The sequence below is a fragment of the Cydia amplana genome, chromosome 9, assembly GCF_948474715.1.
Source record: "Cydia amplana chromosome 9, ilCydAmpl1.1, whole genome shotgun sequence".
Classification (NCBI taxonomy): domain Eukaryota; kingdom Metazoa; phylum Arthropoda; class Insecta; order Lepidoptera; family Tortricidae; genus Cydia; species Cydia amplana.
Window position 1 is genome coordinate 7662378 of NC_086077.1, and position 16025 is coordinate 7678402.

Below are 16025 nucleotides of genomic sequence, written 5' to 3' on the forward strand. Positions count from 1 at the left end.
TGACAGTGAATTGACGGTGAATGACGTCCAATGACGTTGCTATTATATTTATTAACAGATGATTAACAGCATGGGCCGTTAGTTCGATTTTTTTGCGGTAATGATAATATCTATGGTTTCATCAATGATAATGAATCTAAACCTATTTATATATCAGGTTCATTTCTATTTATAAACAGGTTTATTTTCATTTTCATAAAAGCCACAATGAATGCTAACTAAAATAATAATATGCGGGCGGCGCGCGCAGTGCACGGAGTGCAGCCGTTGCGAGCACTCAAGCCTGAAGAAGGACCCCCGATGGGTCCGAAACATATACTACAACACACATATGCGACAAATAATTCACGTGAGTTTGTTATTTAAATATTGTAAAATATGTCTCACGAGTTTAATTTCGAATGGAGATACAGTTCTGCGAGTAAGGACTTTTCATTACAAATTTCCTCCTCTGTAATAATATTTTATACTCTTAATATATCTATATATATTCTTAAATATTAATACTTTTTGATCGGTGACTGGATATATATAGACATCGCTCTCCATATGGACCAAATATGGACTGACATGCTCAGAAGGCCGCTGTGGTATTAAAGCTGTCAAATTCCGCCCGACACAGTCGATTCGTTTTCGACACAGTAGCCGTGGGGTCATTTTTGAGCTCAAGTCAGTCTTCTTTAGTATTCTAGTTCGTTGTTTTCGATATATTAGGTACTTTATAAAAAATCAATATATCCTCTTTTTCCGCCTTTTGTAGTCTATAATTTTTTTTGTGTGCTAATAAACGCTTCGAATACATTTTCCTAATCAAATTCCTAATACCATCTAATACTTACATCATTCCGAATCCAATGAGGTTTCACAGGTATTTTTATTCTCAGATTTTAATTGTTATAGACAATTTTACACACTAATTAAATGTTTTCTTTATTATAATTTTAAACACAAGATGTATAAAATAAACATTTATTTGTTTCCAAACTATGCACAACACATACGCAATGACAATATTGATCTTGTAGAGAGTGCTGTGTTCGCTCGAGATGTAAATGAGAATTAATCTTAAAAACTAGTTAGTGGGTGTTTGGAACAGGGAGTTTTATTCCAATACATCGTATTGGAAAGCTTGATCCGTCTCGAGTAAGGCTCTTATGTAAACCACCATGGAGCCCAACGCCATGGCGGAAGTTAGCGAGTTGCAGGAACCACCTTCCGATGCTGCCGCCTTCTTCACACGGTACTCCTCCTGCGAAAAATTTAAGGAGTTGTAAACTGAATTGATAAAAAAACGAGTCCCTTAAACAAATATTGCGACATCTGCGACTCTCCCGCTGCGGGACAATGTTTCGGTACTGTGTTGATGGAAATTTGAGTGCCTAAGATTGGTTCTGCACTGCTCTAACATAAAACAACGCGAGATCATTAGACAAGAACAGGCAACTAAGTTGTAGCCACGTCAGTATCGTCAACAAACTTTTAGGCGGCAGTGGTGTGTTGCCCCGCCAAACCCCTGCAAGATGTGGCATGTGCCAAATGGAAGCCGCCAGACGTACGCCGTGTTTGTACCTAGCAGTTTTTTTCCTTTCCCACTGCGGGAATTTGCCACGTGAAGGTATATGTACTTATATTTGAAATTAGGGCCTACCTCACGCTCTTTCTGGGCTGGTGGAGCCGCAGTCACGAAGCCCGTAAGTCTCATGAAGGGCCGCCGATCGTCTGAGTAGCAGCCTTTCGGCTCTTGCCAAGATATGATCTTGTTCATCCAGCGGGGCTTGATAAACTCTCCATAACCATGGTGTGCGCAGTACATGACTGGAAGCGGTACATTTACTCATACCAAATCATTATTTAGACTAAAAATTCTATAGACTCATATACATAATTCAGCCAGTGCTGAAATAGTTCTCATGAGTAAGAAGGTACTGAAATGAAATTTTCAGGAAGGAAATTTTTGAACAATGATACTTAGCGCTATTTATGGAGGACCTCACGGAACAGTTTCATCAGTCTCGTTAGATAAAATTGAAATTGTAATATATGTATATTGCAGCCATCGACTCATCTTCCATTTGGCCAGTAGGCTGAAGCAATAGCCTCTAGCCGCCCAGAGACCTATAAAAAGGTCTCCTGTTCCATTCTAATTTGAACTCTGTGTTGACAAAATAAAATTTCATTTTGCTTGGCAAGGTTTGACGTATGGGCAGCTAGAGGATAGGAGTTTATGTCATAGTCCTAAGCCCTTTGCTGAGGCCGCTTGTTTTGATGATATCGCTTGTTTATGAGATCTTATATTAGGTATTTATTTACGTCTATATGTAGCTTCAGTGGCGGTTAAATAAATAATATTCTGCACGTTCAACATTCGGGCTACTTTTACGGAGTATGTGGTAATGGTAAGTCGGCTGAAATTACTTGTAATATTATAGTACCAAGTGGTTTTATGCAATGATACCCATCGGTCTTCGTCGAGTGCGTATCATCAAATTACACTATTTACTGAGTGAATGTTTGTTGCAATCTGCCATTCATCACATTAAACAAGACTCATAAAACGCGATTACAATCAACTGTACTTAAATTTTTACATCTGTGGAAGTCGAGAACACTTATTATGTCAGTGATATTATATTTTTGAATTATAGCGCAGCTTTCTAGTTTATTCCGTGATAAGGGCTTTTTATTTAAGAAACACCATGTTTGGAAACCGCTAAGCTTGATAAAGAGATGCAGAAACTTACTTTGCTGCATGAAAATAGTCCTAGTCCCCGCTGGATGGTCCCAAGCCTCGAGCGACTTCGTCTCCTTGTAAATTTGTATGCACAGTTTGTATATTTGGGCGTTGATGTCCACTCCGTCCATGCAGTCAAAGAGGCGGGCGAGCGTGGCCGCGCGGAGGCGGCTGGTCTGTTGGAAAGCCAGTCCGGAGCCCTTCATGACTTGCTGGCTGCATTCGGGGGACAGTTCGCAGGATCCGTCTGACTGCGTCGTTTGTGTCTCCATGGCTGATACTAGAAGCTGCATTGTGCACGCATCTGAAATTTTAGGGAGAATTATGCATATTTATGTAACTACATAAGATAAAAATACATGTATGCAGTATTTATTTTTTACTGAAGTCCGATACACCTTTTTTACTACCTAGCTCATTTTGGCGGAATCGTTTCACATGTTCAGAATCTAAATAGGTACGCATGTTGATCGAATTTCCCGCTACATTGCAAATAGTTACACTAAGTGAAGTACGTCTTAGACGTCAAGTCATTCCAGCGCATATTACTCGAAAGGATAGGAGACATTCGTGACTTATACTCGTATTAAAACGATTAATATGCACATTTTCCCTGTAAGTTGCCAGAGTGTGATCCATCTACTAAATATTGCCCTAAAATCACTACATCATTACTACATAGTATAAAACAAAGTCGCTTCCCGCTGTCTGTCTGTCTGTATGTATGTGTGCTTAGATCTTTAAAACTACGCAACGGATTTTGATGCGGTTTTTTTAAATACATAGAGTGATTCAAGAGGAAGGTTTATGTATAATTTGTTAACCCGTGCAAAGCCGGGGCGGGTCGCTAGTACTCATATAAAACTTATCCCAAAAAACCACCTAACCTGCGGCCTTTCTTCCCGGCATTTTAGTCCTGGCCTCCTGCACGTACTGCTCGAAGTCGAACCGATAAGGCTTCTGGGTGCCCATCGTGCCGAGAGTTATCGGCTCCATGATGCTCGATAGTACGTCCAAGTTCTCGAATATCGCCTTGGCCACTAAAACATTAATTAATTAAAAAGTATTTTACTGCTATACCTACGACTAGATTTTTTACCTTAAAGAGAAACACCAAGAATAACTTTCTATTTTTTTTTCCGGTAGGTAACATTGATACCACGTCTATCTTTCTGTTCATGCACAACTTACCTCAGACAACCTTACTACCTTTAGTACTACAAACCAAGGATTTGATATGGGTACGTGGGTACTCATGCCGAAAAAAGCTAAAAATAACGTTTACATATGGGGCACTAGTGCGTAAAATAGCACTTTTCGTGCGTACGAGTATGTCGAAATTTTAAAGTGCCATATGTACTGTAAAACGTTGTTCGATACACGTGCGAATAGGTAATTCGCAACTCGTGTCGATTTAAAACGCTCCCTTAGGTCGTGTTTTAATTTATCGCCACTCGTTTCGAATTTCCTCTTTTCCGCACTTTTTTCGTAAATAACTATTTTTTTCTACTCCAGCACTTAAATGTGTCAATTAAATGACTGACAGTGATATCTAAAGCAATGTCATTTGAATGCTTTGTCTATAGGCTCATAAGATGACTGCTAGCAGTCATCTTATGAGTATAATACAACTGCTTTATTTTTTTTAAAGATACAAGTTCCGATCATCTTGATTGAAAGAGGTATGTTTTCATTTACAATAATAACTCTTTTTTTTTTAAATAATAACTCAATTTTTTTTAAATAATAACTCTTTTTTTTTAATAATAACTCTTTTTTTTTTTTTTTTGCTGCAGCTGTCATAGAAAAAGTAATGTATGCAACAGCTCATAATTGGTTCTTAAAATTCTCGGGTCTTTTTTTACAAAACTCGACTACGTCTCGTTTTGTAACTTCGACCCTTGAATTTTAAGAACCCTTATTATATCACTGTTGCATAAACTACTATAATAACATTTCATAAAATGTTAAAACGATTTTTCTTATGGTTCAAATCAGCTCATGATGGTAGGTGGTTGTCAAATAGTATTTTATCTGACAACCATGTACCTACCATGTTTCAGGCCATTGTCAAAATCTCCTGAATATCCTAATGCCCAATATTATAATTTGACATAAAGTCCGTCAACCAAATCTTGTCAGTAGTAAAAGGCGGCAAATTTGAAAAATCGCGGGTTAGCAACACTGTGTTCAAATAATTCCAAAACGCGTGTCATCTGTGTTTTATCTGTGGAATGTGGATCGTGAACGACAGCCGTCACCTTATTTGTTTTCATTTGGTTTTCATTCTGAATCGTTTCTGTTTCAAGAGATATTTCTGCTGTCACCATTAAATACCAATACATTAAATAAGAATAAGCAAAGCTAAGGGGCCTACAATGTACAATCATGCTTGTTGGCGTTGATGGTAAACATTACTAAAAATTGAGGTTATGACAAGTATTGGAAGAACTCTTTCGAACTTTTAAGATTATGTTCAGTTTTTTTGTTTTAGGGTTAAAAGGCATAAATAAAATTAAAACGTATGCCTAAATCTATCCAACAAGACCATAAATTGTGTCCTGGAAACCGTCCATAGGCCCACATGTCTAATATTTTCAGCAATCAGTTGTGACTATTTACAAAGGTAAACCTTTTAAACAGTATTAAGAGCCTTGATTATATCGCCGTTCTTTCGCAATATCTACCTAATCCATACATGTTTGTTGCAGGATTAAATCTTGCCCAATATAAGGCGTTCGTAGTAGGTAGTATCTTTTCAGACAATACTTACCTATGGCGGTTTATGTACGTGTACAACGCAACCAAGTCGAAAAGTGACCCTTATCTTATTTACCTTTAAATTAAATAAACACCCAAATATCAGTTGTTTTATTTTTAATATGTATATTGTACAATATATACCAATCAAAAAAATTACACAGGTATGTCATATTCATCCAGAACAGTACACTAATTTACATTAACAAGTGGCATATTATATTGTAAATAACAAATATATGCACTATCTAATTATCTGCATTTTGATATGATTTTATTTTAGTAAACTTAGAAGACATAGATAGGGAACAAAGAGAATATAAGCAGTTGTTTTTGATATCTTCAAATTTGTTCATCATTTTGATTAACATTGTTTTAACATCGCTTTTAAATTGTCCGTCCATGTTTCAATTTTTTTCAATAAACCGCGAGTGACAATTTAAATTGACGTACGCAGGGCGCGCTCAGCGGAAAAAAAAACTGTTGGTTCGATGTACATTGCTGCTTTTCTTAGCGCAATACTGCTCTTTGAGTGTTGCCCTACTTTAGTTTGCTTTACATTGCTACTGACAAGATTTGGTTGACGGACTATATATTCTCGTACTGTTGCTACTGTACGAAAAATAGACAAGCAATAATTTAGGTCAATAGAAAACTGTTGAGTTAAATAAAAACTAGACTGAAATATTGCCCCTCTTCATAATGGGCATTTTCCATAGTTACCTAATAAAAAAATAAAAATATACTGAATGGATATTTTGGAATACTTAATCCATTCAGTAGTTTTCAATCTAGAGCAGTTCAAAATCAACTCTGCATTGTGAAATTTTTACCCGTTTTTTTCTAATTTGTTAGACCAAGTAATTTGTGAAAACGTATGTTATATATTTGTGATCTACTCATACCACAGCCCATTGATTTGGTACCGCACATGGTATGTTTAAAAGAAAAAACAAAAAAACGACGGGTTGCACTCAAGGAGTGCCGGCAGAAGTGAAAACTCAATGACTAGTACAAAATGCACTATCTATAATTGAGGTTAAGGCCATCTAGCGTTAGCGTTAATTACTTGAAACCCCTAAGCACATCACTGTTAGTACTCAAGTTATATTAATAGGTACCAGTTAGAGCGAAACTCACTAGATGGCATTTAAATCAATAAAGAAAAACTCAATGACATTACATGTAACAGTTTTTCATGTAATGTCATTGAGTTTTTCTTTATTGATTTAAATGCCATCTAAATGAGTGGCCATCTAAATCTTACGGTCACGTGATCGTCTTTACGCTGTCTCGACTTCTCGAGTTTAACATTTCTTCCCCACCTCAAAAAGTGCACAGCGCCGTTAAAGAAGTTTTCACTTCAAAAACTTTGTACTGCCGACTTTATGACGTCACAGTTCTTACGTATATATTCTTTGGTTCCTACCCTTTCTACCTCCACCATTTTTGTGCTTGTCATCTCATATATTTGTGGGCATCATATTGAATGCATTGATACCATAATTTACATATTTACCCATATCCGAGATGACATGAATGGAATGAAACCTAAAACCTGATTTGCCAACCTAGTAGGTACTACAACGTACATTGCAACTTTCATTATTTGAAGGTTATCTTATTATAGTAGGTACATTGTGCAACGAGGGGTGAGCGAGATGTTGTAAACGAGGTCTAAAATTCACGACAGCCGCAGGCTGAAGTGCATTCAAGACTCAAGTTTGCAATATTCTTACCCCCGGAGTTACAAACAATGTTTTTCATCACGCTTGGGAGGAAAAACTACTTTTTAATAGAAATAATTCTTTAATTCAGTGACATTTCAAACATTCGTCCGCCATATTGTCATTCTTTTACAAGTTAGACATCGAAGGCAGAGACCTATCCGGTATTCAGCCACGATTGAAAATTATGTAAAATTTATTTTTCACCACACCAGCTGGTAATTCGCTCTCTTGATTGATCAAAAAAAAATGAGAAAGTTGCGTTTTATCCTCATAAGTAATCGAATGCAAATTTTGAGTTGTTTTCTTATATTGGCTAGCACAATGTAGAATTTGAAGACTTTTAAATGATGAATTTGAATGATAAATATGTAATGAAGTTCATTCGGATTTGAACTGGTTTGATTTTGTTTGATATTTTACAGAAAGTTATTTCCTCGCGTCGGTGGCAAAAAAAAATGTATTTCACTTGGTGGCAATTTTTTTAAACCTCGTGCTTGAAACCCTCGCAATGCTCAAGAGTCCACTATTCGACCACTCGTTACGCTCGTGGTTCAATTTTGGAATCTTTCGCTTGCTTGGGTATCAATAATAGGACGAGCAGTTACACAACAACTTTGCCCTCTGGTAAAACAAATAACTATTGAACGGCTATTAAATTAATCAAATCAAATATTTTTTAACATAAACAATAAAAATGATAAAAGACAGTCAATTTTAAAAATAAAAATCATTTATAGCCTCACCTACTCGGTTCGTATGAATTACTGATACAGTAATAAAACTATAACTCCCTTGGGAGTAATGAGTAATAGCTTTCTTCACAATCCATAACTCCCGCGGGAATAATACTCGTATACCTAGGTATGTTTTTGTCCTTCAGTACACTGAAATAAGATCTTTTTCGAGCCAGTGTGATGCAAATTATTGAAATAGGTCTTTTTAAGTAAGGCGTAAACAAACGCTTGCCTTACACTACTGTCTACTTCTAAGAAATCATATCAATTGACAACCCATCCGTTCTGGAGCGTATGCGTATTTTTACCCCCGACAACTACATAGCTGCAGTAGGGCGTAGCGCACGTAGAGCCAGAAACCTTTTCGCATATCCAAATGTTCGCACCTAATATCACGGTTCGAACGCACCCACGTACCGAGCAATAGAATTATGTACTATATAACTTCTTAGCTACAGTCCAAAACGCAGACCTATGACAAGACAAGTGACCGCGTCCTTACAACATAGTACCTACATATCAGGATTTTTTTAAACTCAACCTATATGTAAATTAGTATAGTATCAGGATTTACAAAGTACCTAGATCAGGTTTTTTTTTACTCTACCTATGTAAATTAGTATAGTTTCAGGCCTTTTTTAATCTCTACATATGTAAAGATAAATAAAGATCCTAGGGATAGTTATGACTTTGTATTAACAGTGTAAGTGTTTTCGCATAGGTATCTAGAGCTGTAAACGTATACCTGTGTTTATTTAAAGAATAAAGTACATATGGTATCTACATATTTATGTTCTGCATACTGTATGATTCTATTACTATTACACCATTTTATTATATTGCAACAGCGAGTTCTCATGCCCTATCTAGTCACGACTGTGCCAATTGTACCAAATAAGGCTCGTTTATTTCTCTCCTTTACTTATCTTTGTCTTAATAAGATTTAAGTATCTTTCCTTCATGTGCTTTGAAGAGAAGTTTAATTGCTTACATTGCATTGAATGCGCGATATTACGCAAATCGATTTCATAAGTATCTACCTACCACTTTTGATTGATGATGAATTTTGGTTTTATCTACTCACTACCTTGAGGCTTAAATTGGATATGTCAATAGATACGAGTAACTAACTTAAATTTGAACGTGATGTTGTTTTTAACAATGCCTAAAATATATTTAACCTTTTTAAATCTCAGGCGCTATTCGCGCTTTTAGTAAAAATTCAGTTGTTAAAATTACATATTTCAATATTTTTGTCGTCCTTAGGTACGTGGGAGGACTAAGATAAACAACGGAAGCTCCGACAAAAATACTTGAATAAATAAAAATGCGACAATTCGTTAAAAAACTGCTTTCATCTTGAACGCTATAAGCCAAGAATCATAACTAAAATAGCTGTGACCAAAACCAGCAATCAAGAATAAACTAGTGAAGAATAAATTTGAATGCAATAACGAACTCTTTTATGGTTTCTTTCTAATCTTGACAATATCCTAGTTAATCGCAACAGGTAGGTACCTATGCATTTATCCACGACAGCAAGAGTTCCCTAGCCGGAAACTTTTGCGTGTTCTGCTTATAAATGAGGCCAAAAACAACTAAGAATACTTTCATTGTAAACGCATGAAGAAATTTAACGTCTATTTGTGATGTCGATTGCCAGAATTTTTAATACCATGTTACGTACTTCGATTGTTGGGCAAACGAACGTGCGTTAAGTTTTTAATCTTGACACGAGTTTCGCAACCCAGTTTGAAATAAGTTTTAAGCAAAAATTTCGCTTTTGATGCAAGCTTTTATCGCTGACTGTACTTATCTTTCCACAGGCAACTAATACTCACCAACACAATTCTACCAACCCCAAACACAATTAGTTTGCGTTGTTTTATCACAGAGTTCCCGTGGCCACCTCCTATTTCCATCATCAGATCAGCTCCATGTCATCATATTGCATTTTCATCCGATTTACATATTATATGTATGCCAAATATCAGCTTAATCAGAAATCGGCGGTGAGTGGGTTAAATTTAGCTTCCAAGGTTCGACCCACACTATCAAACTAACATACTATATAAGGGCTAGTTAAAAAAAGCTAGTAAAAATAAAAACCGACCAAGAGCGTGTCGGGCCATGCTCAGAGTAGGGTTCCGTAGTTACCCTCACACAATAAGCTAAATGGAAGCTATTAGTATGGTAGATTGTTAACCAAGGGATGAAATGGTGCCTTTCACCCGATTTAAACACTCTACTTTTCATATCGAATGTAAGGAAACCTAATATATGAAAATCAGCGGAACGCATACAGAAAATGTTACTGTTTTAGAAAATTTAAATATTATTAAAATAACAATTGAATGAGTAAACTAAGAAATTTATATTTTACTTTATTTACATGAATATGCCAAATAACTTTATAAACCCACTTAATAGTTTAAGTGTGGCTACATGTGTACGTCTTTTTATTATGGAGGGGAGACTTTTTGCGGAAACTCAAAAACGGCTTAACTGATCATGTTCGCTCTAGTTTTCATTTAAATCATTTAATGTCTTTCTTAAGCTCTATCTCCACGATTTTTTGATATATTTGGACCTATACAATAGTACAAAGGTTAGAGGGGGGATACAATTTTTTTCCTTTCGGAGCGATTTCCACCGCCCCCCTCCATTTTACGAATACGATAGAGGCACCCTAAAAAATTTTATTTTACGACTTTGTTGGATTGATCGATTTATATATCTACGCCAAATTTCACCTTTCTAGTACCTACTAACGATCACGGAGCAAAGCCTTGGAGACAGACAGACGGACATGGCAAAACTTAAGGGTTGTTAGTTCACTACGGAACCCTAAAAACTAGATCTGTATTATCTGTATAATTTGATTAGCACTAAGTAACTAATTTAATCTGCGTCCTTAAACTGCGTCTTCGGAGTGATAGATAGGTAACCTCTACCTATCTAGCAGAAGACATAGATAAATACGAGCATGTAAAATCAATCTCTAAAATAAGATGTAGTGCTCACCATTCTAATACATACATTCATATTTGTAGGCATGCTTATCGCTATAAAATACAGCTTCAGTCCCTATGATTTTCTCAGTTCTCTTCAAGTGACATAAATTCCGAAATTCGATGTATTCACGGCAGGGCCGGATTAACCCTAAGGCAGAGTAGGCAACTGCCTATGGGCCCCGCCTCGGCTAGGGGGCCCCGGCGGCCCCGCGCTCGTAAAAAAGATATTTGTTTCTAAATAGCCAAAATTCATTAAAAAAAATCATACCTAATGTCCAATATCAGTTTCTCAGACACAGAAACATTAGATGATTATGAACCTAAATTATGTTATTTTATAGCTTTTTAAGCCTGTAATGTCAAGCTCGAATTTCAGGCTCTCGAGGGCCTAAAACCTCATCAATGGAAAGTCAGTAGGTAATGTGGAGATTGCTGAGCTCGACCTTCGGCCTCACTTTTTACCTCAATTTTTGGTTTGTCTTCCAAATTTCCTCTTCTTCAGCTTAGCCTTTGGCCTCGCTGCGCAAAGCTCAGCCTGCGGCCTCTCTTTTTTACAATGGACATTGGTTGGCGTCTGTGCTCTAGCTGAGCTTATCCCGAAACACGGCTTTGACCTCGCATGAAAGCACGCCTCACTGGGAAACTTCGGATTTTTAGGCCCGGCCCGGCCTTTTTAACACGCTTTCACAATTATTTCACAAAAAAATTCGCGCTCGCTGCGCTCGCGTTTTTTTGCTGCTTTTCAGGTTGACTCTGTACCTACATGCTAGGTTGACTGGTGAATAAAGTGTCATTTAAACATGGAAAGTCTATATTATTAGGTTAATTTTAATCATGTGGCTCGGCTCATGGTCGGACAATCGCTGTTCAGCCTGGCAAAATATTTAACTACCTATTGAGAAAAAAGGGCTCTCCCCACATTTGACGCAAAAAGGAATCGGCAAAAACGTGGCCAAAACTGATAGAAAAAAGCTTTATGTCCACGCAATAAGAGCGAAAAAGACATCGCTCGGCATGTTCGGATCGGCTCAACTGACACCTGAAGGTTGAAATTAAAATCGCAAATTTACATCCTTGTACTGAACAACTGAACATTATGTATGTAGAATTGACTGTAAGGGGGCCCCGAGCATTGCACTGCATAGGGGCCCCGACATGCTTAATCCGGCCCGGATTCGCCGGGTACAGATGGGAATAGAATTCATTCCCATTTGTCACCGCCTCATGTATGGTGGCGGTCACGTGGTGGGACGGGGACATTTTGTTAATTTTTCCGACAAATGGCAATATAATTATACCTTCAATCCATACTCAAATGAATGACCAAATAAGCTTAATAAAACTGAATCCAATTAGATAACTCACCATATTCATAATCTTTACTGCGATATACCAGCTTCGTTATGTCTGTATTGTTACGGATGCGATCCATCTTCCTCGTTAGATTCTGCAGATTCTCTTTCAGTTTTGGCGGCACTGACTTATCCAGCTCGTTAATTGTGTACTCCAGTTGACCTACGATAAAACTTTACTTGTTAATTAAATATATTACTTGCGATAAAAATATATTCAGTTACAATAACCAGTTGGGGCGGGTCTGGCATTACATAATTGAAATCTCATGGATATTGTAAAATTCTGTATTAATATGAAAGTAAATGAACAAGTGAATTACCTTCAAGTGCTTGATTGTTTACTTGTTGAAAAATCTTGCCTCATTGTTAGAGGCCGTAAGGAGAAATTCGTTACAAAGGGAATTAAAAATCATACTAAACGTGGTCAACCAGGGGGCCGATTTTTGAATTTCGAACGTTCGAATTTAAAAGCGAGTGGTCGAAAATACTCGTATACGAAAATTTGTCACGATTTTTTTCGCATGATCCTAATAATACCTATTTTTGAAAGTCACCATTCGACCGTGTAGTGATTGACTTTCGATGGTAAGGACTTAAAAAATATTTATATTTCAATCAAAAACTAGCTAATCTAATAAACACATAAAATCTAATAAATTAATTCCTTTAAGATATTTTTTTATTGGCGGCATATAATACAAATATGTGACTAAAATTGTGGATTCCTACTTTCTACTGATAGAATTGAATACGAGTGGTCAATACCACTCGATTCTCAAATTCTATCAGTAGAATTTCAAAAATAGCATTTCATCGTTTTTCACTGATTTTCGAGTGACGAAATCGAATGGTCGAGATTCAAAAATCGGCCCCCAGATCTTGACAGTAGAAAAAGGCGGCAAATTTGAAAAATGTAGGCGCGAAGGGATATCGTCCCATAGAAAATTTGAATTTCGCGCCTTTTTTTACTGATAAGATTTGGTTGACCAGCTATAGTTTATAAAAAATGTACGGCTAAGAAGCGAAGTCGAGTGAATTTGCATTGTTTTGTCGTTGCCGGGCCGTTACAATAAATTGCAATAAGTCATACATTTCAGTCATTTCACGCTTCACTGTGCTAGCTTTGGCATCAACGTCATGCTAATTCATTCGGAGCGTGTTTTGGTGACCGATGCAAAATATTAATGTGGGAGCCCAAGACGGGATTTATGGAGTTACTCGAGCGTGCCATTTTTAGATATGAGTGATATTTTGCGACCCGTGTAGATCAATACCTTAACCACTTTTAGCCGTTTATGTTTGTTTGGTACGTGGAAAGTTCGAGACCCGATTTTCACATTGTAACCGTCAAATTAAGAAAATGCGTACTTACAAATAATTGACAAACTAAGTAATAGCAGAATTATAGCATTAAGTTGGACCAACATGACCAAATCCACAATCTACACCACACCCCACAAACCAACCCACCAACATAGATGGCTAAAATTGTATTGGTACCCGTGGAGAGCTATCATAAAACTTAATCTGACCCGCTCGAGTAACTATAAAAAAAATCCTCTCTTGGGATCCCCTACTATAACGAACGTAGCCCTATATAAATCTTCTTATTTTCTATTCTAAAACAAATAGCTTACCTCTTGCTAAGCCCAAAGATATATACCACTCCGGATCCTTCGACGGTTTCTTCTCATAATACTCCAACAATTTATCCAGCGTTATAGAAATTCTATACACTTTAGGCACATTGTAGATGAAATCTTGCGTATCAAAGTATGGGTAAATACCCAAAGCTGTTTTCAGAGTAACGAAAAGGGCGATGTGTTTAACTAGCATATTGGTAGGGTACTGAAGTTTGGTGCGGAATAATCTGCATTGTTAACAAACACATAGAGCCACACGGAGACCATTGATTGGGTGGACCCGATACGTCAGCCCTATAAATTGGAAACTAGGTCGTTAGCGTTGAATAAAATGTAGCGTAGAACTATAGGTAATTAAATGCATACTTATAACCTATCTTTAGAGTTTTGTTACTACATAGTGGGTCTGTAAGCTGTAGACCTCGCGAAAAGCTTAGAACATGTAAAAGTGAAAAATACTTAAGTAGTTCATTGAGGTAGTATCACAGTGAACTCACAATGGTCTTACTTAAGCGCCATTTGCCGCCGCATTTTGAAAATTTTCCAAACACTGGATCGACAAAAACATTATTTTATCATAGAACCTGCTCACAACATTTCACGAGAATCGGTTGAAAATTGCCACCTGTAGAGAACATACGAAAGCAGTTTGCCCGAGTCAAAACGGAGACCTTCGCTAACGCTTCTGTCAATAACTTGAATTATTCTTATGTAAATGTAAACCACCGAGCAACCTATAGAATTAGAACATACCTAACTATGAACCGTCTATGCCTACATAAACGGTGAAAGTTTGTTCATCCATTACGTTCTTGATATCGTAAATAAAATGTATTGTTATGGCCAGAACTATTAGAACGTGCTCAATTGGTGTAAATTTACGCAATAATCTTTGGGTCTATAATGATAATTACTTACGGCACCATTAACCTGAATGACGTGACGTGATTTTCTATATTTTTCCTCGCATCATTACCGCCACTAACCCATGGACCCATTTTAGAAATTTAACTTACCTGCCACGGGCATGGAAAGATAAATTAGAAATAAAATAAACTAACAGAACAACTCAAAAATAATAAGAAGTAAAAAAAACTAAGTACAATTAATAATTCCAATAATAGGTATGCCATTAAAAACTCAGCAAGTAAAATATCTCATGTAAAAACTACATACCTAATATAAAAATAAACAAAAAGCAAGAAATACTTAGATAACTACGCAAACAAAAACTCGGATCATGTTAGCGAAGGCAAGTAAAATACTTGCCACGCTACAAAAAAAGTGAACTTACCTATTTAAAAACCACTTAGGTAAGGTAAGGTAAATCATGTTGGGTAAGCTAAGCGGAAGGCGGAAGGCACAATAGTTTATTTCGCCCTGGGCAAGAGGAACTGAGAAGAGAATTCCCTACAAGTGCTTCCCTTACCCTAGTGTTTCTCTTACCCTCCCCATTTCCTTACCTACCTATTTTAATAAGTACATATTTTAAGGAATTAGCGAAAATTTTATACAAATTATACAAATTTAATAATATATTATTACCTATAATTTTTATTATTAATGAAGAGAAATGACTAACTAGCAAAAAAGATCAAGTACTTATAAAAGTCAAAATACATTTTGTTTGTTTATTTAAGTAGGGGATACTTATTTCACTAGCATTAGGAGGACTTAACTTCGTATTGTATTATTTACTAGTCAAGTTAGTTCTATTACTTACTACAGAAACGTATTTAGTTTTATTATTTATATTTGTTAGCCTGTTGTGTCCCTACTGCATTTCTCATTTTTTAATCATTAACCCAGATGACTGAGATGCGTAATTAACGTACTCGTACGTAACGTACTATTTCGGGACGCGTTAAAGTAGTTGAGTTTTTAAGCCTATGTCTATGATGTAATGTAACATTAACCTAATTATTTCAATTAATTCAAACAAGACCTTCAAAATTAAGTGCCCATTACAATGCGATGCTCTGTCAATGTCATGTCAGTCATGTGTGATGAAAGCTCAAGATGCGCTTGCAAGAGGGGCTGGGGTTTTGCGGCGGTGCC

The 16025-nt window shown here is 36.6% G+C and overlaps 1 protein-coding gene across 1 annotated transcript; it reads right to left on the minus strand.

Moving 5' to 3' along the window:
* Positions 1-955: 955 nt before the first annotated feature.
* Positions 956-14325, minus strand: LOC134650685 (UPF0764 protein C16orf89 homolog). The gene is made up of 6 exons (XM_063505618.1): positions 13962-14325; positions 12335-12484; positions 3619-3771; positions 2742-3035; positions 1649-1815; positions 956-1249 (listed from the first exon to the last, which is right to left on the minus strand). Exons 1-6 carry the CDS (start codon positions 14158-14160, stop codon positions 1103-1105), a joined length of 1110 nt encoding a protein of 369 aa, XP_063361688.1. The 5' UTR covers positions 14161-14325; the 3' UTR covers positions 956-1102.
* Between the last annotated feature and the right edge of the window lie 1700 nt (positions 14326-16025).